Source organism: Poecilia reticulata, linkage group LG19 (genome assembly GCF_000633615.1).
Source record: "Poecilia reticulata strain Guanapo linkage group LG19, Guppy_female_1.0+MT, whole genome shotgun sequence".
NCBI classification, from domain to species: Eukaryota; Metazoa; Chordata; class Actinopteri; order Cyprinodontiformes; family Poeciliidae; genus Poecilia; species Poecilia reticulata.
The window spans coordinates 13,597,041-13,624,561 of record NC_024349.1 but is presented as its reverse complement, the minus strand read 5'-3'; the positions used below and the strand labels follow the sequence as shown (position 1 = coordinate 13,624,561).

Here is a 27,521-nt window from a genome sequence, read left to right as displayed (position 1 = left end):
AGGGTTTTCTTTGTCCCCCATGGCCAGTCATCCATCCTTAATCCCCAGTTTTTTAACCACACTGGAGGCATGCTGCATGCTTTCAAAGAGTGAGCTGTTGATTGATACCCTCAGTCTCCTTAATAATGTTTTGAAGAAGCATTATGGCCCAGTTGTGACAAATGACTGTATACACAGGTAGTTTCACTAATACATATCTGTCGTAGGTCTTACTGAATATTTCTGTCAGGATAAAAGTACATGTGTCATGTTACATCCACAAACGCCAATGTATTTTATTGGGAGTTAGAATAAATAAGACAGGGTTTAATTATGGAATAGAATAAAATTTTTTTTGTTCTACAAATAAAAAGGAACATTTTTCTCCATAGTTATTTTACATTCAGCCCTCCTGAGTCCATACTTTGCAAAACAACCTTTTGCTGGACGTACAGCTGAAAGACTTTTGGGTCCCTCTCCCCCAGCTTTACTGACAATGTGTTTAGTAATTAATCATCACAAAACAACTCGACCCAACCAACCTGGATCTAAACCATTTCATTGCATCTCTGGCTGTATGTGTAGATTCCCGTCTTATGTCTTCAGAAGCTCCTAGCAGGATTTATTCTAGGTTTATCCTGTATTTAGGTCCTTTTGTCTTCCAGTAAACTTGACTAAGATATTAAAATCCCTTTTAGCTCGAATGTTTAGCATTTAATTCTCTTCTGGATGCTGTGCTAGTTTTTTTTTTTCAGTTTTTTTTTTTTACAGATAGATTAAAAAGAGCTCAATATGAATGCACACCCCATGTTTCAGATCAGTTTTGTCATGTAAAAACCATGTCACAATTTCCTTTAACTTTACATATATGTTACAGTATGTAAAGTTAACACACATAACATGTTACAAACCTTTTGTTTGCAACAGAAAATACACTGAGATTTACCCTTTGTTGCTATTTATGAAGGAATGATGACAAATAAATACCGTCCTGAAAATCATCTATTAATTTCACTGAAATACAAAGCAAATTAATGTAAACTGTTTTGTCAACATAGAGCCCAAACTAAAAAAAAACCAAAAAACTTCAGAACACCAGTATGAAGCTAGGTGCCAGTCACATGGACCCAAAAAAAGAGAGTAAAACGTTATTGCTAAACAATGAAAAACCTTTATTATACCACAAAATTTAAAACAATGACTTAAAAACCCACCTAATATTGCTTAAGCAAATCAGCTAAAGAAAGTAATGACAATCCATTTCCATGAAGTGCTTGAAGTTTCAAGAAGAAAGACTGAAAGGCATTCAAATAGAGAGCACAAATAAATGAAAAATGCATCGTGTATCAAATCACTGCTTATTAGTCTTCTTTATTTGTCATTATTTTACCCATTTCTTTAAATACCTTTTAGCTAACGCTAATAAATAAAACCGTTGTAATTGCTGCTGTGTTTTGCCTAGGGCATAATACGCTTTTGCGCATGACATTTTGTCACAATTTGACCATGTTATTAACGTAGTCATTACTAACAAGATTTTACATGTTTTTACTAAGATGTCTGCCCAGTTACCTCATGCCAGGAGATTCAGAGGCTGCCCTGTAATGTGCTAAAATCTGAATACTTTGAACTGAACTGTATGAATATAATAATGTCTGCAATAAGCAGTTGTTTAGAAATATAGCTAAAATGTCTTTCTCTAAAGCAACAGCTGTGGTGGTTGTTACATGCTGCTGACTGGCAGCATGCAACAACCATCGAAAAGTCCAGAATAGAATTATTCTATGCTTCCATCCCTCCATCACTGGCATCTGATAAAAAGGACTTTAAAACAAAGGAACATTTTAGCATTTTTATACAGTAACTAATAAAAGCTTTGGTTTACCTTAATGCTTTCAATTGCCCAATGCCAAGACTAAATCCATGCAAATGAGTGGTTTTGCTTTTTAAACTCTCTGTCAGATAACACATTAAAAAAATCTGCACAAGTATACAGTAGACAGGCTTTAGCTGAAGGGGATCCCATCACCACAGAAAGTTCATTTTACTGTATTATCTTGAGGCCACCCCATCACATTTCCCCACCCAACTCCCACGCCTACAAAATAAAACCATGGAACTGCATAATCTCCTCTGAGCAGTGGAGCACATTAAGATATCAAAAACATTTACTTTCTCTAAACAGTCTGTAAATAACTTCCTATAAAAACCCACCGAAACATTGACATCCCGGATCCTCATCGAGCCAGAGGCCACCCGTTTTAACAGCCACGATTAGAACATTAAACACTCACAGCTCAAACTGATGTGACCCAGTCGGCAGGAATAATGGTTAATTAACAGCTCGCGCAAAGTGGGGGGTCGGCCCTGGAAATTCACAACACGACAAAGTTAATCAGGCTAATTGTCAAAAATCTCATTAACATCATGTTCACTCTCAGAATTAAGCAGGAAAAATTGCAAATGGGATCTTTTTCAAAGTGCGCTCACACAAAGACACGTGGAATATGTTAGCAACAGACAACAAAGTGCCATATCTGCATAGAGAAACATTCATTCATAAAAAAAAACATATTCTTTTCTTTTTGCATACACATGTTATTCATTCAGAAAGCTTCCATTAATCCTTTGATTGTCTCCACCGTGTCATATGCTGAGTGTGATGCTGTGAATAATGTTCGCTGGGATTTTGGCATCAGATTCCTCGCCACTAACTCTGAAGATCACAAAGGTGTTGGAAGGGATGATGGCGGTGGCATTCAGGGATTTACCCAGCCAGCCGTGAGGGCCTCGTTTATACAATTTAACAGTTACCTGAGGAGTAGAAAGCGGAAAAACACACCTTTAATTCAGAAAACAAAAGTCAGGATGCAAGAATTTTAAACAAAGACCAATAATGTGCATGAAAGGCATTCAAATAGAGAATATATATATAAAGAGATTATTATGGGAATTGTTTTTTTTTTATGCTGTGACCATGTCTGTAACACCTTGAATTAAAATGAAGCTTAGCAGCTGGCCTGTAGAATAAACACTGTGATCCTACTGGGAATATTCACTGTTTCAGATCGATCAGAGGATCTAAAAAATATTTTTCTGTGATTTAAACATTTTCTTGCCTTTATCAGCTCTTCAAAACAGAAACAGAACAACATTTAAGTAAGGTAGATGCGTTTTCGTAAGCTATGAAACAGCTACGGGAAATTAGCCTCTTGACGAATTTAGCCATACTTTAAATGGCTAAAGACGTCAAGAGGCGAATTTAGAGCCCACAGTTGAACGTATTATTTATAATAACAGCAATAAAGTAATTTATATGACCTGCATACAGTCAAAGCCTCACAAATACAAACATGATAAACACATAAAAACTACCAATGATCAAATAGGCATTGTCAGTATAATAGTTACATTAAGTGGTGCAACAATATTCCAAATGAGAAGACAAAAACTGGATTTTTTTCAAACATCTTTGTATTTTCAAACATGCTTGTATGTATTTATAGTCTCGTATGGAACAAACTGTGAAATAGAAGGAATAGTTTGAATCCTAATCACTTTGGGAGTTTGTAGATATATTTGTTTATTGTTATCACAGTTCTTCCCACAATGTCGTCTTTCTCCAGATGATAGGTAACAGTATGATAATCTTCCATCCCTCCACTTCAAGTAAGTCTAGTGTAAAAGGGTTAGGGTGCCAGAGCACCCCAAACTTACTTAAATAGAGGTGGCTGTGTGATGCTGTGGGCTCTTTTCTCTCCCAAAGACCCTCAGAGCTTCTTAGTGTGTGTAGTATTATTAAATCTTGGGATTCTGGATAAAATTATCACAGACACTTGCCAGTAACATGGAAATTGGTCATCACCGATTCGTAGCAGGATACTGGCCAAATGCATATGACCTTCTTTCAGAGCCTTCCCAGCCTAAATCATACAGGATCCCTCTGAAGTGAGCTAAACAAAAGAGTATAATGGAGGACCTAGGATTCTGGAATACCTTGGGAGATTGTACAATGAGGACCGGCCAGAGATTCCTCTCTCTGTGTGCACCTGTCTTCTCAAAAGACAGAGGAGCAGAACAACAGCAAGTGCTGTCCTACTGACAAAAGGAGGTTTGTACAAAGCAGTAACAGCAGGAGTGGCAACAATTGTGCTAATGATGATTGTGTTAACAACAATTATTTCTCGAGAGAAATAATTGCGCTCAAATTAGAGTTAGATTATGGTGCTGGACTAAAAGAGTAATGCATTTTAAGTCCTATTTTTAGTAGATGTGGCAATACATTTGTCAATTTGTAATGCTAGCATGTTACATGTGGAAAGAATCATGCGTCTATTTAAAATCAAATTAACTATTAAACTGTAACCTTTCCAATCAGCCGTTTTAAACACCGAGCCCCTCAGTCAGAACTGAGATCCAAACAGAAGTCCGGAACTGAATAAATATTAAATTAACCCTCTTCTTGGCATGAGCTTTAATTTCCCTCCACATCTTGAATGGAGTCATCCCTCCCGTGATTTTCTGTAGGTTGTAGGGCATAATACGCTTTAACACTACATCAAAACTGCCTGTTATGTTTCAAGCCTGACAATGGCGGCCTTAACTAGATTTAGACATGCAGGTAATTGAACCACATCCATTTCAAAAAGAATGCCACGCCACATCTCTTGTTTGGCTGCATTTACTGGGGATAACAGAATATTACAGTGCCTTTTCACAGTTCCATTTTCTTTCACTTTAGCATTAGGCAATTTTTCAATTATTTTTTTTTTCCCTCCATGTACTTTCATCCCCGGCTCTCCATAATGTCTGGGCCTTTTAGTTAATGCTAGCGACAGTCAGAGCCTAGTATATCGGCCCCTTGTCCATTTTGCAGGTCATTGTGGAAGCCCAATGGGCCTTTTATTACGGCGACATCAAAAGGCAGATAAGCATTAGAGGTGGGGAAAATACCCTGCACTAGATATGTTCCCTCTTTCTTTTGTCTGCTATTGAAAGTGATCATTTTAATAGTGAAGAGGTTGCTGAGCTTCGGGGCTGATGGGAAGTGCGACACCCCTGACAGCCTATGAGCAAGTCGATAACACACCACAAGCACACAGCACACCCTCAGCACCTGCACGCTCTCGCTGCTAACCTAATTATCTGCAACAAAGGCTGCCATGATTTCACACACACATCTTTCTACCATTTACTTGCTTATTAGTGTGCATTAAAAAGGGGAGTAGGAAGATAGAGGGGAAGAGAAAAAAAAAAAAAGGACAAAAAGACAAAACAATTGTGTCTTATATTGCAGCCTTGGCCGGATGCCACATGGCTTGTGTTACAATAGCATCAGGCCACTTCAGAGTCAGCAAGTGTCTATTAATTTGGGATGCATGAAAAAGTAGCGTTCTGACAGCTGGTGGCTCAGAGGTTTACAAACCAAGGCAAGAATGTCAGAGTGGAATTATTCTAACAAATTACAGCCAAGTGTAATCATCGCTAATCAGCAATTAACTAATTTTAGGCACAGAAAGCTAGGCGCCTCTATCCTCTGTGGGTCAGACAATGCAGCTCCTGCATCTTTCAAACAGAACAGATGACGGGACGAGAGGCGTATTTTGGAGATTTTACCGCAGATTGCGGAAGATCAAAATCGCCTGGAAGCATTGTGGCAAAGTTTATGTTTAATTACTGCATCAGTTAATGATGTTATCAAAAAAAAAAAGAAAGCAATAAGAACGAAGTTATAAGTTGCTAAAACAAGAGGGAAGATTCCTACCACCTTTGGCTGAAAATCCCATGTAGTGATCCTGTGTGGCAGATGTTCTTCTAATCCAAATAGTTTAACAGATTCAGAAACTGGTACGGCATGATGCTCTTAAAGTCACGTAAAGCGACAGTCTGAAGCAAAAGACGACGTTGTCAAGTTTACAACAGACAAACGAGTCATAAAGGAAGAGCAACAGTGTTTTTTCACAGCTGTTAGACCTTTTACGTCTTTTGTATTACAATAAAAATTGAGCATCACTTTTTATAATAGACCATCATAAAGATGCATACAATAATTAAGTTGAAGAAAAATAAACATGATTTTTTTCGACAGTCATTTTCAATAAATCAGAATATGATTTGATGGCACACATTTGTCAGAAAATAATAGTTTTTGAATAAAACATATTTTAAGAATGCACCATAGTTTGTATTAAGTTCATATTTCTGTAATAATTTTTTTTGTGTGTTTTCATAAGCTGTAGGCAAAACAAACAAAAAAAACACAAATTAAAGAAAGACTTTACAGCATCACTAAGTAATCTATGCGTTTCCTTTAGTGCGCCGATGGAATTACAGTTTGTCACTGCGTTGCAATCTCCAACAAACCAGCATGAACAGATCAATAGCTAATAAAATTATATCTCACCTTTCCTTGTAAACTGTTCACAAGTACACCGTAATAACTACCATTTCAAGCACTAACAGGCCTGAGTGTTTGTGTGACTGTGGGCGTCTGTAGCACTTTATGTCGAGGACAGCGCCCTCGGGGCGAAGGCTGGGTTGAACAGAAGGGGCCTGAGAGCTCACCTATCAGTGTCTACCCTGGGCGGCCGCTCTCTTTTTCAGAGATGTTGGAAGTTATTTGAATGACATCACTCCTCGTGTTTCAGACAAACTCCTTCTTATTTACCATCTGCCAAAAGTCTCCACAAAGCAAGAAGAAGGTTCACTCTGCTGATACGGATCTCCACTGGTTTCTTTATCCTTTACCCTTTCAGGCCAGCAGGTGTACTGCACATTATTCAAAGCACGTTTGGGGTAAATGTGTTCGGATGATAAAACAAGCACACGAAACAGATTTTTCTTTGCGACCACACGTTGCAAAACTTGCTTGTGTTTAAATATTGGGGTCTGACAAGTCTGATTAATGTGATTAATGAGAAGAGCCTTGTAACTGGGTAAGGATGTGTCACCGCCTGTGTGTATTGCCATTCACAAAGTTCAGATTCTTCCTCTGATAAAGTCAAAGAATTCCAGCGGGGCATCAGTCAGAAGGGCCCGTTACCTGGAGCCATGGGTGCAGTGTTTCAGGTGAACTCTCAGTGAGCGTAACGGCACACCGGCTTCAGACGACGGGCTCTTTGTTCCGCGCCGTGTCTCCCCAGACGCAAACGGAGAGGTAACACAAAGTGACACACCTCTGACAAACCAACCGTCTTTGTTGACAGTCCAAAATATCACGTAAACGGAGCAAAACTGGTTTGTAGGTAGATGTTATTCTGAGAAAAAGTGTTCCACCCTTGAACATTTATTCTGTTTTCATTTTTTGTTTCGGAATTTAAGTTCTGAAATATTCATAAGACTGCATTTTTTTTTTAAATCGGACAAAAATAATCTATCCGAACAAACCTCAACCTATGCACAAATGCATTTGCCATCTTGTTAAATCATGGACTAACCAATTTTTTTTTTTTTTGTAAAATTGAATTCAATTTCAACTCACCTAAATAGATAGCATGCTAAAGGATTGTAAAAGTTCCAAATTATGCCCCAATTTAATCAAATTAAAAAGTGGATACAATATAACTTCAACTCAAATCGTTTCAAAATTTGCTATAAGTATGAGAATATTTTTTTTTTTCGCTGAAAAAAAACTGCTGGCCAATTCATCAACTACTTCTGCAGTGTTTCTGCACTACTTCCTGCATAAAATATTAAAACATCCTAATGAAGCTTCTGCATGGTCCAGATGTAGCTCATCCGTTAAAATTATTCAACTTTGATTTGGTGACATGACCATTTACATCGATAACAACGTTTATCTAAAGCCATAAATGTGAAAACAAAGGGGGAAAAAAAAAATTGCACGTTAAATTCTGAATGGCTGTTTCCTAACAGACTGCCTCGGCTAACAGGAAGCCATTAGACTCTCTCCAATAACCATTTGCATCCAGTCACCCTGCTATGACTTTATTTCCATCCACATAAGTGCATTTTCTGAGAGGTTAAAATATGAATCCCCTCCTTTTCTCCTCAATGGGTCTGGTTGTCTGGCTGACTTGAGAGGGTCCAATCTACGACTGATTTAATTTGGCCTTTACGAACATCTCTAACAAAATTAGCCCCAGAGCACACACCGACTGTCCCCATCTGACTCCATTAACTCTCAAATCGGGTTTAAAGACCATATTGATGCCGACTGTTATTAAGGGTGATTATCAAAACAACAGACAATGGGCCAAAGTGTCTGTTAACTAGTTTATCCATAATTTCACATAACCGTAACAGATGGCAGGGCTGTCAATTAAGTATTGTATCTACAGCCCACAGAGGTTGTCTGAACATGCAGTGTACTGTCATTTACATTAAAAATACAACAGACTGCTCACAGGTGGCCAGGAAAAATGAATTGGCACCCAAATTAAACTTTTTTTTTATTTATTTAATCACAAACACAAAAAATGCACCATTCTGAGAAAACCATGACTTCAGCTGGTCTTTTCTTGATGTTAGTAAGGTTTTTCTTTTTTGCTGTAATTACGAAAAGAAAGAATAATAATAAAAAAAAGAAAACTAATGGCTCTACGCAGTCCACTTCACCACCTTTATTCACCTCAATTAACGAGAATGGCTTTTGAAGCTGTAATTAAGTGCCTCTGCTCCACTCAGTCCCCTTCATTATTCATGAATCCCTATTGATCATATCTAAGAGCCTTGTTCTGTGGGAGATCTCTGTAATATCCGGAATCCACAAAACAAATAACTGAGGTCTGGGAGATAAAATTAAGATCTTCAATGACAAGCAAGGAAAAAGCGACGGCGAGAGAGCCCTCACATTTAGTACCAAATCTGAATATGGAGAAAAATATGTAGTTGTGAAATTTCCTGACCGGAAGAACAGAAGAGAATTGGGATTAAAAAAAAAAATAAAATTAGTTTACGACCGTCCAACTATTTCAAGAGATTTTGATTTTAGTTTTCCTCAGGTGAATGGAAAGTCAACAGTTCTGGGGATTATATTAGCATTTAATTATTTATAATTCAAGTGCAAAAGCAAGTGCTAATGCTTGCTTTTTAATAATATTGTTTCAGCATTTAGCAGTCATCCTAAGCAATTAATACTTTTAAAACGATAACAAATATGAAGCCAACATCTCTGGCTTTGCAAACACAGAGTAGGGAAAAAAGGCAGTTCATGTGAAAATGAAGAATAAATGCAATATGCTCAATTTCTGAGCTCAAATCAGCTAAAATATCCAATGTATAGCTTATATTGTTTAATTGGAAAAATTGTAACCAATGTTAGAGTAGCTAAAAATGTACAAAGTTGAGTCTGAGTGCAGAATACTTTTAAGTAGAAGAAGGTCTCTGAAGAGTTGGATGGGATTTTGTTGCTGCTGAGGAATGCAGTTAAAGTTCCTTAAAGAAGCTGACCAGATAAAGACTGAAAATCAATCCAAGTAATACAACACACAGTTTTCCCTTTAAGAAATAGTCAGTTTTTCAAAAACATCCAGTGCCAAGTTCTGTTCCAAGTATGGCTAACGGACTCCAACTGTGACCGTTTGTGTTTTTAATCTGGGTTTTTCTTTCATATTTGTTCTTAAGTGGGCTTTGCTTGTATTCTGTACAGCTGCAGGAAACCCCCCAGAACCATTTGTTGTGACCACCACATGGGTTTCTGGATAATTCGGCAATTAAAAATGCATGAAAGAGGGTCATGCAGGGGACCAGGACTGACTGGAAAGGTTAGATTTGATTTTCAATTGCAGTTTTCATATTTCTCCTTCACTACATTTCATTATTCTAATTAATTTAATCGTTTTTGAAATCGATCATAGAAACCTTAATAGAGAAATTGTGCCTCCATAAGATCTTGCTGGGTACTTGACAAATAAACTGAACTCAGTATGAATTCATATGACAGTGTGGATGTATATTTAGTGAATTTAAAATATGCATAGTTGTGAAAAATTGTTTGGAAAAAAAAAAGTGACGAACATGCAAAAGAAAAAGAAAAAAAGAAGCCAGTAAGAGACAAACACTTTTTCCACCGCTGTGCAGTTTAAATTTGTTAATTAGCTAGATTTTGGGGGGAATTGTTTGTTTGTGATCAAATTTTATATATGCTAGTTATTGTAATAATCACAAACAATCCCACAACACTTGCAGAGTGACTTAACCGAGTTTCCAAACTGCTGGTTTTCTAGTTTCCTGCAGCAGATATCTGTGCTGCTCACTTTACGTAAACAACAAACAAATTTTTATCCATGCACTCCTTCATATAGGATCAGCTACAGCTTTTCTCCACATAATTTTAATTTATATTGTAAGAGACAATGTGAACATCATTTTTAAAGGGAATCATTAGCAAAATTGTCCTTCCATCTGGTTCAGTTGACTGCCTGATAAACAATGAACTGAACACATCTTCAAATTGCAAGCCTGCAATTATTTATATACTGCTCAAAAAAATAAAGGGAACACTTCAGTGTTCACTTAAATGTTAAAGTGCTCCCTTTATTTTTTGAGCTGTGTACTTCTGGCAGTTTTAGGTTTAAAGTCTTTTTAGTTGTTTAAACTTTTCTTTGTATTTTTATTAAAAAGTGTGTTTACTTCTCTCTTCCAGTATACAGCATACAGTTTTAAAGCCAGTTTTTATTTCAAACTTGATTAAGCAAGTATTCCTATTTGTTCTGTAATAAAATTCAAATGTCTATTTCTTGCTGCAGACCAACATTTGAATGAATATTGATGCCTTTAAGCTTTTTTTTTTAAACATATATTCAAATTAACTGGAACTGCACGTGTTAAGTAGGATGTATAAAACACGAACCTTGACAGCAGATGTTTAAATTAACAAAAGAGTGGTTGAAGAGCTCTCCAACATGACTGCTATACCACACCGGGGGATAAATTTAGAGAAAAGGCAGAGAGTCATCTTCAAATGGACACAAGCAGATTCTCTCTGTGGGACTTTTCACTACTTCTCAGTACTTGAGTGAAAAAAAAACAACAAAAAAAAAGAATATTTACCAAGTTTAAACATGTCGCAGCTTTTATCATTGCCTTCGACTATGTAAGTGGACCATGTCTTTACTAGCTAATCACAGACACTTGTGATATTGCAGCACACTTCTCTTGTGTAATTACGTTTTCCTCAGCGACTTCCTACACACACACACACACACACACACACACACACGCGCACACACACACGCGCACACGCACACACACACACACACACACACAGCAGAGCAAATTATTTCCAATTCTAATTTTCTTTCAAGAGTGATCCTGAAATTATAGAAATTTGAATATCCTGGTGCTTTATTTTGGAAACAATTTTCATTTAAGTTTAAAAGCTGCTGAGCAAATTGCATGACGGATTCATGGGAGACAATCTATCACAAAACTTGTAAGAGGAACTTTAGTGAATAAATCAGAATAGATAAACTCACCATAGCAGAATAGATTAACACTATAATAACTGGTAAATCCTACCGATCTGGCTTGTACCAAGAACATTGTTGTGCTTGATTAATATTATTTCAAGGGTTTCAACTTCGGAGGTCAGTGAAAGGTATTGCATATCTGTCTGAAGCAAAGATTGGCGTGAGAAATTATTTTTAGTTGTTTGGCTTTTAAATTTAAATTACAGCTCATTTGCATCATATTTGTACTTGTAAAACTGGCCTCTTACTTCCACCAAAACCAGTCCAGAAACCATCAGTGTTTCAAAACCAGGACTTTATTCTACTTGTAAAAACATAAAAAATGAGAACGTCATTGCTTCTGTGTAGATATTATACAGATTAGTCAAAGTTGGACTGGAATATTAAATTGTTACTATTATGTTAAAACCTTCATTTTTGTTTTTTTATAAAAACAGGTTGCAAGAATAAATTTTTTTGTTTTGTTTTTGTGAGCCCAGCAATATATGAAAAGACAATTAAAATCAAAAATGCGAGTATTTTGTGATGTCTCTATAAATAATTTGAGCTGATCATAAAGAGAGCGAATGGCGACAGTCGATCCCGATAAGATCTATTTGGGCAGCAGAATTGTCAGGCTTTGTAAATGACCCGCTCCGGGCCCTTTTTACTGTTTGCCATCGTTCATTACCACCACAAAGCAGTTGATGTCCCCCTCCTCTCAACCTTTTCATTTGCGCCGAGCTCGACACGCACCAGGCTGTCCATTACAAGCCTGCGACACGTGCAGCCCAGGAGACAGCCAAACGGAGAGGAATGTCAGGGTGGAGCTGAATTAACAAGCTGCAATTGTGTGAAACCTGTGGCCCGTCGGGGAGACAAGATGTAGCTCCAGCAACCGAGACACCCGTATTTGTACAGTCTTTTTATTAGCGGAGATGTTAAATGGCCGCATGGAATTGGAGACTTTAAGGAGCGCTTTTAGAAGAAACTGACAAATAATGTCATGTTTCATTTTTTTTAAAAAAACAACCTAACCAAACAGGATGTAACGCAGCGATGAACACAAAAATAAACCTGCACTTTGGATCCTGACGTGAACAGACTTTCACCTCTTACTCTGCCTTCTTAACACACAGACGCACGCACGCACGCACGCACGCACGCACGCACACACACACACACACACACACACACACACTGTAATTACTCCTCAATCCATACAAATTGAATGAAGCCAGGACAGTGGTCTAAGAATATAGACCGTAATTAATAAATTACAGCCACTCTACTCTATCATTCTCCACTTTGGAGCATGTAGACCTCCCATTCACTGCGGCGCAATTACCCGAGCTCACGGGTAAAACACACGCGATCTGACGCCCCTTTTAACAGAGCAAACAGATGCCCGAGTGAAACTGTAAGGTCATACCACAGGTTTTTCAGCCTGTGTGTTTACAAGTAACAAATCAAAAGCATGCATTATTTCTGAGCCCTGAAAATATGCCCAGGGGAGATATTAGATTTCCCTGCATCCCCTCAAGCTTCCCCTTTGCAGCAGCTGCACACGAGTAAAGTGGATGTCATCCTGCATGCAGTGGATGGCACAGGCTTCAAGCTGAACGCGTTCTATGCCTAAATCCATTCACGTGTTTAAGTTTGTTGAAATATATATTAAAACAAATGTGGCGTAGTACAGCAAAAAAAATAAAAAAATTTGAAGGGTACATTAGGCTTTGTGACACATTTGCAGTTAAAAATATGTCTTTGAAAACAATATATTTGTCTTTTGCTGCGTGTGTCCCCATAGGCTAGAAAGGAGTCTGCTGGAGACCTTCTAATGACTGCCGGGTCGTGTATCAAATACACAGCAGCTGGAGGCGAGTAGTGAGAGTGCATACTCTGGGTTTGGGTTTTTGAGGGTGGGGGCTGGGTGCACACTGAAGCCTGGACTTGCATGGGAGGCCGAGGCTCGGTGTTTGGGTGCAGAGGGTTGCGAATCAGTAATGGATGCGGACCACAGGTCACGCTCCTTGGTGTTGAAGAAGTAATGTCAACCTTCAAAGCAAATTAACTGACAATTGAAAGTGATGTATGAGCAGCAATTTTTTTTTTTTTGTGAGAAGTCCTGAATAAAAATGTCCAAGAATATATTTTTCAATATGTAACTAACATGAATAAAATTTAGCTGCATTCCTACATACATATCAACAATTGCTACGGATTTCATGTGGTGTTCCTCAAGTATCAGTGCTAAGACCAATGTTTTTCTTCTAATTAATAATATTCATACAGTTTATAAATGGCTTCAATCTTTACTGGTAGCAGAAAACCCACATCTGTATTGTTATGGGAAGGATTGTGTGGAAACAATAGGAGACGACTTAAAATGTTGGTTTGACGCTAATGAATTTTAATACAAGTAAATTGTAAAATTGTAAAAGATTGTTGTTTTTTTTCATATTTTTAACCAGGTCTGTAACTAGACTTTTGATAAATAATGCAAAAATAAAGTATCTGAAATAATTTTTCTGGATACATTATCTGCAATAGGCAGTGCTGAGAGTCCCATAAATTATACTAAATCAAAAATGTTAAAGTCAAGTGCATTAAATACTTATCACTTCAGAATTCATTATATATGCTGCTGTGTTTTTGATTATATTACCTAATACCAATGATTTTTTTTTTAAAGTTGCAAGACTTGTCAATTTAGCTAAGAAGTGACATTTTTGAAAAAATAAACAGACTACATTAAACTTGCACACCTGGATAAACATATAAAGCATATAATGAACTTAAATGATGTAAAATGTTAAACAGATTTAAATGTATTCTTATTCATAACTGATAAACTGATAATATGAGTGTGATGAAGCAAATGCTTGAAAGATAAGAAAAAAAAAACTGAACTTTTGTCTGATGTATATCCATTTATGATCTTTTGGTTTAGCAATGGCCTTTTATAAAGATTTGTGGCATCAATGTTGGACATTTTTAGTTTCATTATTTTTTCTGGTCTAGGATATGAAAGCAAAACCTTGCAATACATTTACTATTGTAGTTACAATCTCTTCAATTAGGTCTTTGTTTCCAGATTATTTAATGTTGTTTTTACATGAAAAAATATTTTAATAAAATGATGAAAAACATGGTAATTGAAAAACCTCTCATTTCCAAGTGAACAAGTGGCAGGTAAACAAAATTAATTACCTTACCACCCTGACAAACTAGGGAGGTTGTGGCAGTAATCGACATTTGGAGAGGTAATCCAAATAAATATCAAATCAGTTAAGGTTGTTTTTCAAAACATGCATTTAATTCAATTAATCTAGATTGTAGAGTGTCAGTTTACAACAAATGTAACCTCAATGAATAATGCAGGCCATATTCAATTCAACCCAGATTTATCCAAAACAATCCACTCATGCAGTCCAAATCAAATTCAGTTAATAAATTCATGAGAAATCTTGTTATGATAAAATACATTGGAATTCAGTTAATCATATAATGCCAATTGGTATATTGCTGCAAACACCGACAAAATATCTACATATATTTCTACTGGGAATGAGGGTTAAGATCAATGTCAAAGTTGTAGATGAAGCTAAGATCAGTTAAAAAATGCACACAAATCAGGTTATAGAGTTATTACTAAGGGAACTTTGCCTAGAAATGAACAAGTTGCAATTTTGGGAAGGATGCTAAACATTTTTGTTTAAATTAGAATTGATTTTATTTACAAAGAACCTTGTGAAGTCATCCCTACTGACAGATAAAGGAATGCATGCCTCACAAAGCTGCGACTCTACTTTAGTCTGGCTGCACTAAAAAGAAACCAAGAATCATTATTGCAGTCTTCAATAACTGATGAATACTATGCTGTTCTAGATGTCGCCGCTTCTGATGTAAGAAATTACATGTTCTTTCTCAAGCAATTAAGATTTTTTAATGGTTATTATTTCATTTAAAAAGATTGGAAATGACCAATGCTTTCCTCATTGCAAAAAATACAAAGAACTTTTCATTTAAATGTCTCATAAAAATGTATTGCTTTATTTTATTTTTTTTACATTTTGAAATAAAAATTTACCTTAAAAAAGGATTCATGTAACATTTTAAACTTGTGTTATATTACGCTACGAGTGCACTCTCAGGCACTGTGTTCACACCACAACATGGTAGATATAAACAACAAAGAGTTGAGTTAGGCAGCCATAAAGTACTACTGCCCCCTGCTGGATCATGTCCGCCATTACATTTTACATCACTACATGACATGTAAAGTCATCAGTCAGGTTTGTGAACTCACCTGAGGAACGTGGCCTAACAAAGCCCACAATGACTCAACAGCGAGGGTCTTGACTCTGGAAAACTCCAACGTTTCAGTGTCCTGGCGGTCCAGCGCGATGTACTGGCAGCCCTGGTAGTCTCCTTTCAGTTGCTCGCCACCATGCAGAAGCACCAGGTCCCACGTTCCCATCTTCCTGAGGATGCCTCGCACCGACTCCATCTGCCTGTACGACAGACGACCTGCAGAGCAATAAAAAAATAAAAATACAACTGAATTGTTTGAATTTGGACAATTTAACTTAATAACTTAAGCTCAACACTAAAAATGTGGTTCTACAAGCTCTTTGAAGACCATGAGGGTTTGAGCCATTATGTACATTTTTGAAGCCTGTTGATCCATTCACCTGAGATCCAGGAGGGAGTCACAGCATCAGATATCCAGCCCACATAGCCCTCTTTGAAAGATTTGAGGAACTCATCTATCTGGCTGTAAGGTACCAGCTCCCTTCTCTTCATCAGCTCCTCATCCAGCTTGAGGTCGGGGGAGAGAAAGATGACTCTGGGGAAGAAGAGACTGTTGCGTACAGGCACTCCGCTCCTCTTCAAATGACTGCATAATTGAGCCGTTTTGCGCTAGAAGAAGAGACAGTTAAACATAATGGAGTTCAAAAATTTAATGTCTACTTTTCTTTTTTGGCTGTTCATTTTAAAATATGACCATAATGATATGGATGGTACGTTTTCTTTTATTTTTTAAATCCTATTAAAATAACATTTTGTAGCTAAACATCTGGAAGGATTCAACTTCTTTGTCAGGTTTAAAAAATGCGTCATACCTTTAGCATACTGGCATATTTTATACCGTGTCTCTGGATAAAACTAATAGTACTTCATTTTGTCATTCAATTACTAGTAAGTAATCTCTGGCCAAACAAGTTATTGACACAGATAAACTGATGCTTGTGGTACTAAAACATATGGTTAAGAAACTAGATAAAAAAACGGCCTGAGATGGGCTTTTCCATGGGATAACGAAGGGCCACATCCTATAAATACTTAAGCACTGTAGGCTTGATACATGAAGATCTGCGTAAAAGGTGGGTCCCATATGGATCCTAGATGTCCTGCAGTCTTGCTTAAGTTCGTGTATCTTGCATTTGGCAGACACTATTATCATAAGTGACTTTCGTATGACGTCATGACACTGCAGTTAATATCAACTAACTGTAAATGAAGCGTTGGTTTATCATACACCTTGTTATGCATAGTTTTTTTTGTGTGCTTTTCTACCATTCTACAAACTTGCCCAATCCGTCGCAGCATTGGACAAAAAATAAAATAAAGATAACTAAAAAAAAAGGATATAAAATCCATTTTAGGGACCAACTGTTTTGGTCATGTATACATGACCTCCGTTATAATTACAATTGGAGGCTTTCAAAGAAGAAGAAAGGCTGGTAACCAGTGACCCTAAAGGCAAGGGAAGTGATGTAACCTCGAGTGCATCTGCAGACTGAACAATTTTACCAGTGCAGCTTGTGTTTGCCAGAACGGTCTTCTAATCAAGCTTCCCGTCATACTGAAGTATCTATAGAAATGGAAATGAGTGACTCCTAACAGACACAGCAACGTCAGGTCACAGCTGTGTTTAGGCACCTGCCTGCTTTCAAACTCCCCCCGTACCACCCCCTCTGTCTGCGAACGCAATTATAAGAGTGCCCACTTGTGAAGTTTAGGTAGCCCTGCTGCAGTGTTTGAAATTTCCATATAAATTGTTACAGCGACACAGAGTCTCTTAACCCTGTAGCAGTTTGTATGAATTCAGTGATTTAGATAATTAATTGGACCTTGAGCTTAAGTATGCTAGACAAGCTCCTTTTTTTTTTTTTTGAAGCAATCTTCTATTAATAGAATCTGTTTACCGTGACAGCTTTGAGGGGATCTTCAACCTGTTCAATGTGAGTATTGGAAAAATTCTCGTCTTTGTCTTTCACTTGCACATGCCAGTTTTGGTTGTGAGCACACACTGTCCCACTCCAGGGCTTTACATCCATGCAGAAGATCCCACGACCTGAAAAAAAAAAGAAGTTAAACAAAGGTGAATGTCTATTGATTCTCCAAAATCATGCTTTTGTCTATTGGTATTTTTCTTCTGTTTGCTGGTTTAAAAAAAAAATGGCACTAGTGGAACTTTATTCAAACTAATCAGACAGGAAATGGACAGAGAAAGAAGGGGGGAAAGCATGTAGCAAAGGTCCAACACAACAGCTATGTTGAAGGCCATCATTCTCTGTTCATGGGGCGCCTCTATGCCATGCAACATTAATGGTTCATAAAAGAAAATGTCACTTAAAGGACAAAATAAAGTAATTTGTATTTACTCAAATTGATCTTTGGCCAGGCTTAACATTTGTCTAATGATCCAAAACATTGACAGTCCTTCTGAAAAGTCTTCCCTATGCTCAAATTTGTCCACATTTTATGTTACATCCTTCTTCCAAATTGGATTAAATTGATCTCTTTCCTCAAAATTCTACGTGCAAACTGTAACGGGACGACACTTTTTCACATCCCTGTACAAATAATTGATAACCACCATGAAAGGTTACGCTTTCAAACCTGTCAGGATGACCATGTTGATGTCGTCTTTGGCGGCTTGATGCTGGTCAGGGACACGAAGATCGCAGTGTACGTCTTCCTTCCTCAGCCCGGTGAGTTTTCTGCAGAAGACGAAACCAAAAGATCTTAATAGGATCTACTCTGCTTTAGTAAATACAAAAGTTACCCATTAAATATGTTAAGTATTGGCACTCATTAAGCTAAAAACACCTTGTGCTAATATATTATGAGTTTGTTGACATGACTGAGGTTTTTGGACTTTGCTATATATAAGGATGTACCACTGTGATGACGGAACTTTTGCTGCAATTAAGGCCTTAATGACATGCATGACATGATTGATTTAGACTGTTAAAATCTAACATGAGGCATGTCCAATGGCAAACCTTGAAGAAGATGAAAGCTCTCATTGGCTTAATTAGCTGTAACAGGACTGAGTATCAGCTGGTTGATGAGAGACATAATCACAAACTTTAACTTTATTCCAACAAATACTGAGGATTATTTCTAGAAAAGGATCAGTATGAAGGAGCTATTTTATTGTTGATGAGAGTCTTGTCACTTTGTGGTTGATAAAATATCTGATTAGAAAAGAGAGTTAGTTAAATTCACTATATTTAGTTCAAGACACATCTAAAAAAATGAGAACTATAACTTAACATAACTTAGCTATACATTTATCCTATTTTGTAAAATCAATACGTAGAGTGACATCATACTTACATGACATGTTGTAAAAAGTCTGGAAGGCTCGGAAGCTGCTTTAAGCTTCCTTTTTGAGCACTTTCGGAAGCTTTGTGAGGAAGGTGAAAATGGGCAAAGAGATTTCCGAACTGAAGCATTCTAGATGATATCTGGACAAAGGATATGAAGTTAGAACACATTTTTACATTATTACAGTATGTTGTATTTAAAATGCCCTGCAAAAATTGTTCATACTGCACCCACAAGCATCAATATTTGAATACTGTTCTGTTAGATGTGAGATGTTGTGGACATTATTTTATGACATAACCCTGCTTCAAACTTCCCGGCAACTTTATCTCTGACCTGTCTTCTGTGTTCCTCTGTCTTCATAGTAATTTTTGTTGCAAGATGTTTTCTAACAAACTTTCGAGGTTTTTACAGAGTGGATTCTGAAGACAATTATTTCCACTGAACTATATTTGGGGGGTATTGGAGTAAGGAGGACTATATACACAAGCCGTTTTTTTTTTTTTGTTTTGTTTTTTTATAAGTGTCAATAACTTTACGTTTGAGTTATAGAATTATTTACCACATTTAAGCTTCGTAAGACACGTGTTTTTGCCTAATCCTGCCTTTCTATATCATATCTATGCTAATGGAGTAGGTCAATAACGTTTAGAGCTAAAGAAAACTCAGTGGAGAAGTGATGTCCTCATATATAACTTTCTCAGTTTTGTTGAGGGCACTTGGCTTTTTGAACTTGGGCAAAACAGAGAGGATTAGAACAAAGAACCCATGCGTGACACACACAAGCTCTCCAGGACACAAGCTATACTTACTTTTCTTCTCTTTTTTAAGGATTAATCTGCTTCGGAAGAGGAAAAGCTTTCAGTCTGACATCTTTCCGGCCTCTATACTCAATCTATTTTCTCCTAAATGCTGAGTAACTCTATCCAGATAAACTGTTTCACAATTCCAGCGTCCCCTGCTCCCTTCCAGCTGGGCCAACCAAAACGTTCCTGGAAGAAGTAAACACCAGACCACGTGCGCCACCTGCAGAGTCATATTTCTGCCACGACGTGACGTCAGAGAGGACGTCAGTCAGTAGCAGTAACTCAAGGAGCTAACTAATGGGCTTATGAAAGTATGGCAGGTCATTGTAGCATATAATCAAAACACCAGTTCCGTTTGGAATTTATTTTCTACTAACAAAAAAAGTTATTATTCTTATCAAAATGGCTCTCTGCTTTTAAAGAACTGGAATCAGAAATGTGTAAAATATTCAAAATGGTGAGTTTGCTTGATCAACAGCCATCTATCCCTAGCCTTTGTGAAAGTGCTTGTTATAACTTTGTGCTCTATAACAAGAAAGTCGCTGACTTGGTAACAGTGGGGTGACTAGTATTAACTCCAAATGTGTAGACAGGACCTGGACCTGGTTGTCTGTCAGTCTAACCTCTCATGGCAGAGCAAAAGAGGACAGTGGTTGACTTTTAGACCTTTGTTCGGATAGATAAAATCAGTGGATAAGATTGACTTCACATGGAAGCATCTGCTTATCTCCAAAAATAAAGAAAATCTAGGCCGATTTATCAGTGCACCCCTACTTTTTAGCCCATCTTTAAATCGCTAGGTAAAATTCAGTCCACCTAATTAAGAGTTCATATGTACAGTTAACATACATGTAAATACAGCTGTTCTGTAAATAACATTATCCCAAACACAACATATTGAGGCCTAATAGTAGTGACACCATGCGGTGGGATGCTTTTTGGCTTTGTTTGGTGTTGATAAGAAAATGGATCAAGCTCATTTCAGGTAGTCCTGGAAGAAAACCTGCAAAATGTTTCAAAATGACTGAAGTATTCATGATTCTGAACACGCAGCCAAGTCAAGGTTCAGACACAAATCCAATTGAGAATGTGCAAAACAAATTCTTTACTCTTTGCAAAACTATGATTAAAAAAAACAAAACAAAACTCTTGAAGTAAAAGTAACTGGTTTGTCTTTAAATCCTACACTGAAAGAAAACCTTTTTGTGTCAAAAGAATTATCTAATAATTAGCGAGAATGAATAGGCAAAAGAAATGTAAAGCAAGAGCAGATATTACATATGATAGATATGTATTTCAAATTAACATAAAGGTGAGCAGCGTATGGGATAAATATAAAACATTAAGAGTTGGGTTATATGAAGAAGTTTTCCACAAATCCAAATATTCGACTTGTTCCAACTTGTTTGAGGGAAGAAATGAAGCTTTGGCTTGTTTTTTTAATCTCATTCTCATAGATAGTCGGTAAGAACACATGCTGGCACATCCCGCACGAGCCTGCAAAGAGGATATTGCAAAAATGATGAAGAATATTTAATTCAGTAGTAAATGCACTGCAAAAATCTCAATGTGGTGATAAACAATATCCGGAGAGCAGAAAATGCTGTGAAAGAGCTTAATATCAAAACCAGATAGCCAAATCAGCTCATATGGGCTCAATGGAAGCCAATAAATAGAGGCACTCTGCCTCTCCTGACCTTCACTTCTGGTTTAGATTGAGCCGATAAAACAGGCACAACCTCAATAAAACCCATACAATGGAGTGAAATAAATAGATATTAAATTAAAGCAGAGGCGATAGTGGCTGAACTGCTGTGGGAATTCAATGACAAAAGCCCCTTTGTGCTGTTTAATACAGTGTAGAATCACCACCTCATGATATAGCTCCAATCATTTTCATCTCTTGCCTTGATATATCAACACGTATAATCATCTTGTGTTTGAACTCGCAAATGACACATATATGAGTTGCGGGCCATGCTCCAATGGTTTGGCTTTTCTGTTGGCATTGATATCAAATTCATCATATTTCTTATCACTGACTGCCTGCAGGAGGAATTTGTGATGTCATTTTCTGTCTTACATAAACTTTTTTTTTTCTTTAATGTTTTTATGTTTGGAGAAATGTAAATTTCTCATGCAGGCCTTTAAACTGATTAAATAGCAGGTTCTTTTAATGTCCACTGCCTTCTCCAAGTGGCCCCTGAAGCACTTGGTCCATTGCCTGAGTTAATCCAATTTTTACCTAATGCACCTGGAGAGCTCATAGAGTGCCTGTGGGACATTATCAGGTGTAATTAGACAGCGTTTGAACTTACGGGAGTATTATATGGGCGATTTACAGCCTAAGCGGAATAATTTGGAGACTGACAATAATACACATTTCTTTCTTAGCTACATATCTTTCCACAAGTACTGGCAAAACCATCCACAAAATAATCAGTGACACAATTAGTTGTACCTCCAAAAATTCCTATGACATAAATGTAACTAAAGCATTTTAAAAAATATATGTTTGCTCGTTTTAACTTGATCAGAGTTCAGAGAGACATTTAATATGCAGTTCAGGACATAAAGGATGTCAGATTTAAAATCTGTTACGGTTTAAACATATTTAGTTAAGAGAAAAATTCATCTGCGGAGTAGGAATATTTTAAACTGACACAAATGACTTATAATGTTTAACAATTCCGACCAATTCAAACCTGACTTTTATCAGGAGTAACATTGATTGTGGGGGATGATATGAATTAATGATATCAGTAAAGAAGAATAGGAAGATCTTTTTTTTTTTTTTTTGTTCACCAGAGATGATTTTTCAAATCGCCACATCTCATTTGCAGAAGTAATGTCTGCATGACATCATTAATGCTTGCCTCACTTATTTCTAATCATTTCCACTGCATTATTAATATGAGAGATTCTCCATATGCTCCCTCAGTAGACGTTTTATTTTCCAAGCAGATTAGGACATTTTTCAGAGACTGACTGCCTCAAACAAACAGCGCAATTTCAAAACTGATCAAATTTATAAACTGGGTATGCACCAGGATTAGCTCAGGCAAATATTATACCTATATTCAACTGTTTTTTTTTAATGATGTTTCTTAAAAGGTAGGCATCCAGTAAAGTGTGATGCCCAAGCAGAACTACAAAACAGATATGCAGTATTTCCTGTCATTCAATAAGTCTGAGGTAGTATTAGGTCCAGAGAAACTATTATGAGTTTGACCCCAGAGAGCCATTTTTTTTGTGTGCAGCTTGCCTCCATAATGAGTTCTGCCAAATGAAGAGGTAGTTAGTATGCTAAAGTTTAATTGTTCAATTATGGCTGGATACGAGGGGGGACCTCGTTGCCCTTTCATCGTGTTTGAAAACAGCGGCGAGCGTCACGTGCCACATATTGTAATTGCCGGCAATTACAAAGAGAGCCCTCGATGTAAGCAAGGCCCCACTGAAAAAAGCCTTTCCCACCTGCTTTGTGCAGCTGCGTGCCAAGGAGAGGCTCCAATCAGTCTGAAACAGCGGCCGGGCTCTCAGTGTGGCACAAGGAGCGCAACTAGCTGAGGATCGACCGCATGAAAACAAGCAGCACAAGTACTGCGGAGTACAACGCGTTAAACAAATATTATCGCAGAGTAAACAAGAAAGCAGTGAAGGGAAACTATTTGAATTTTAAATGTAAGGGAATGTGCAGGGTCTGCACAAATGATTTCTTTTTTATATTTTTTTCTAATGTCGTTTAAAGCTAGGTTGTTGGGTCAACCGCCTGGGTTTGGTTGCCTAAAATCCCAATGTGCTACAAGGTGTGATGTAATCTATTATGCAATGATAGATCTATAGTCAGTTTAAATGATTGTGCAGTTTATCAGTGATTAAAGTCCATTAGAACCTTTTCAGGGTCCCAGATGGGAAACCAGGAGACAAATGAGGGACCTCTTTACTCTCAACCAGTTCCTTTTTAGCCATATGATGGGTGTCCGCAATACCATATGTGTCCAATTTGTGATTGGTTTAAACAGAACAAAGGTCTAAACTCTGAGCTCGAAAGAGGGAATGTCTACTGTACAAAAAAAAACAACCTTATTCTCAGGAGGAAGGATAATAATAACACAATAGGACAAAAACATTTAGTCAGAGAATCAGCCAGGAATCCAGAGATCCACACCCGACGTGGGAGAATTTGTTGAAACAACGGCTAGTAGTTGTACATTCTGCAAGTCTGGCTTTTATGGAAGAGTGGCAAGAGGAAAACTACGACTGAAATAAAACCTCGAGAAACATGATTGCTTATAAAAACAAAAAAAGCCGTGCAAAAGCCTTAAAGGGATTACATAACTTTTACAATTAACATATTATCGGATCCAAGTATTACTTTTTATAATATAATTTTAAATGATGTGATGAATCTTCTTCCAGGCAACCTAAAGCAGACACAAAGCACCTCTTTGCTGAGTGATTTGTTAAACCAGAGCAATAACAACATCTACTTTCATTTCTTTACGCAGTAAATGTCTCTTTCATGTTCTTCCAACCTGGTCTCACAGTCTGAAACAAAACTACAGCAGTGAATGTCACCAAAACAAGGACAGTTTCTTCTTTCTTTTACTCCGAAAATTCCTCATATCATCTCCACACAGATGAGCAATTTGTCTGTCATGACGTCTTGGAGGATCGTTCGACTCTGGGGCCTATTGCACTGACAACACTGTTATTAGAAGTAAGTCGAGCCAGCCGTGAATGAATCTGCCTTCTGTTCAGAAGGCCGGGGCTCTTTTCAGCGATTAATTCGATAAATATATTAATTATGAATCTGGATGACAGTACAATCAGATTGTCAGGCTTCCAGATGTGGCCTTTTGTGATAATTCAGCTTTGAGATCGGGGTCTCCTCGGGTTTCAGGAGCTATCATTGCCGAGACTCAGCCTCTTATCAGCACCTGACCCATTCACTGGGTAATTTCCTGTGTGTTGTAATTAAATGGAGGCTTTCTGATTGCAAGTGACTCCCTTTAAGAGGCACTTCTCCGGTTTCAGGCAAAGAGGACGGTCAGTGGTTTGGTTGTCTCCACTCGCCCTCTGTTGGACTCGAAGCTAAGGAGAAAAAAAAACATTCCTTGAGTTTCACAGAAATTTTATGTTACAGAATATCACATCAGTATCAATGAAAATAAGGTGGCTTGTACAGCAATTGTACGGCATTCCTCTTTTCAAGCTTAGTTCCAGATTAGTCAGACAAGATGGAGACCAGATGCGAACGCAGACGTTTCACTGAACTCCATTCGGTTCTCTAAAACCAACGGCTTTCTTCTCATTGGTAGTTCAGTACAAACAGTTGTAAGTGTAATTCATGTGTGCCATAGATTTTACTTTACACACTCCGGATATATCGGTTGAGTTTGATGGTGACAACTCACAGTATAAAACATTTAAAGTTGGTTTCTGGAAAAGAAAAAAAAAAAAGTTAACATTACAAAAGAAATGTTATGTCACAACTCTTGCCCCACTAATTGATGTGGAAATGTACCAGCCGCTTGCGCTCCCTCCTAATGCGTGGAGACGATGTAAGGATAGATGCTATGTTAAAGTCTAATCAGTCAGGGGAAAACTGCTGACTTGACAGTTTTGTAGCAGACGCTCATTGACGGCCTTCACGAGACAGGTGAGCCCGATTAAAGGTAAATACTAAACAGACCAGCTGCTAAGTGAGTTACAGCTTTTCCTCCTACTGAGCTTTCTATTATGCTTTTACACTCTCCAGAGAAGATTTTTCAACTTACTCTGCTTTTTAGGTTTTCATTTGGTGCGAGCCTAAATCATCGAAACTAACAGACATAAACACTTGAAATGCTTGTACATCACTCTGTGTGCAATACATTTATACATGACGTCAATGATATTCTAATACATCGAGACGCACCTGTATCTACTTGCTTTTTAACCAACATGAGTCCCTGGAGCAGAAGCAGGAATTGGCTCTGAAGAGCTGCCCTGCGATGACACTCAATATTTCCCTGCTTCTCTCTTTCTCGGCTCGTCCCTTATAATTAAACTCACTTCTTTTTCTATGCGGCCCATGAGCATCATTAATTCAGAGAATGGACCCATTATGCAGGTTGCGGCTCCCAGGGTAGCACTGAGGAAGAGGTGGGGCGGTGGCTTTTCAACATTAATGCCCCCCTACCCATGTGTGCAGGCTATTAATCTCAACAAGCGGTGAAGTGGCTTCATCACAGCTGCAGCGGCGGCGCAACGTTCCCAAAGCACATGAAAAGTCAAATATTTAGTCCTATGGCCTCTGATATTAAATCAGCTTCCAGTTCAAATGTGTTTTACAGCAGCCTTACACAAACTATAGAATAAGCTACTTGTTCCGATTACCTTCTCTGATGAAAACATTGTCCATAWTGCAATATTTCAGCTCATCAAAGTGCTTCTTGGCTTTCACCTTTTGCTTATTTTTTAAAGGCGTCAAATATGTCAGATATTCATAACCAGCTGCACATGCAATTTGCAAACCCATCCGTCAAAACAGCAGAAAATTTAAATGACCTGACAAAAACCCAGCACTGGTTTCTCTTTGCCACAAGGAGGCGCCGCAGGTTAAATTTGATTGACTTTTTTTGGTTTAAAGTCTGTTTGCGTTTATATGTAATACTGCAGCATTCCACTAGGAGGCAGGAGTGCACAGTTTAAAGACTGAACTCATGAACCTCAAAAGACGTTCTTTTTTATATATATAAATAAGCAGCCCACTGGACAAAAAAAAAAGAGAATCCCATCTTTTGTGTTTTGGACTTGCACAAGAGTATCACAAAGATTCAAATGAGGTTACTCTGCATAATTTAGCTTCATCATGTATCTGAGTAATTATGACCCGCTTCCTTCCCATTCCTTCAGATGATCTTATCCTTCAGGGAACAGATCAGGTTTCCATCTGTAAGCCGTCACATGTGTCACAAACCATCACATCACAATCACAGAGCTGCAGCTTCAGAGGAGACACACAAAACCAGAAGAGAGGCCTTTCCACGGTTCAAGGGGCACAAACCCTAATTACCCTCTCTCTTTTACATGTAATCACTGTTCTAATAAATTCATCTCCTGACAGTAAATTGTGCTCTCATCTTCGGTGGGAATCCATCTGTCCTGGCTGACTCAGGCTGTTAATAAAGGAATAATTAAGCTTTGGCATTTTTAATTAGAGATTTGTCTCTCAGAGGTGAATGAAGCGGTGGTTAAAATTTGCGAAGATTCATCAAATTACTGTGAAATCAAGTGGAGTTGGTGGATTGATCCTGTCGGTGTGTATTAGAACAGGGAATGAGAAAACAGACTTTTCTTTAACCAAAAAAGCTGCTTTAAGGAGGAGTGAATTACAGAAAAAACTCAGACACAATTCAAGGCTCGTGAGTTCAAATCATCAGCTCCTCATCTCTTGTTTATGATGTGCAGAGTTGTGTGCGTGCACTGTTATTTTTGTGCATGTTGGCCAAAAAGTTCAGCTTTCAATCACCTGACCAGTGTACTGCCCACATGTTTTCTGCTTCTTCTACATAACTTTTGGCAAAATTATATCTGGGCATTTTTGTGGTCCATTTTAACTGCAAAGCATTTTTTGTTTCTTACTCCAAATTTTTTTTTTTACAAAACAACATCCACTCCCCCACCACAAAGAAGACATGTATACATATATATA

At 37.6% G+C, this 27,521-nt stretch overlaps 1 protein-coding gene across 1 annotated transcript; it reads right to left on the bottom strand.

Annotated features, from left to right (window-relative positions):
* Positions 1-1,682: 1,682 nt before the first annotated feature.
* On the bottom strand, positions 1,683-20,011 carry LOC103481578 (uncharacterized). Its single transcript, XM_008437149.2, has 7 exons — positions 19,829-20,011; positions 19,026-19,156; positions 18,303-18,403; positions 17,606-17,754; positions 16,088-16,316; positions 15,703-15,923; positions 1,683-2,793 (listed from the first exon to the last, which is right to left on the bottom strand). The coding sequence occupies exons 2-7, from the start codon at positions 19,142-19,144 to the stop codon at positions 2,626-2,628; spliced, it is 987 nt and encodes a 328-aa protein (XP_008435371.1). The 5' UTR covers positions 19,145-19,156; positions 19,829-20,011; the 3' UTR covers positions 1,683-2,625.
* Between the last annotated feature and the right edge of the window lie 7,510 nt (positions 20,012-27,521).

What these genes read in the sequence shown, in the direction of transcription:
- LOC103481578 (XM_008437149.2), bottom strand. Translation starts at nt 19,144, where the DNA reads ATGCTTCAGTTCGGAAATCTCTTTGCCCATTTTCACCTTCCTCACAAA. An exon ending in GACTCCCTCCTGGATCTCAG is followed by an intron (nt 15,924 to 16,087) that starts GTGAATGGATCA and finishes ATTGCTCTGCAG; the next exon opens with GTCGTCTGTCGTACAGGCAG. An exon ending in TGTTAGGCCACGTTCCTCAG is followed by an intron (nt 2,794 to 15,702) that starts GTGAGTTCACAA and finishes TCTACTCCTCAG; the next exon opens with GTAACTGTTAAATTGTATAA.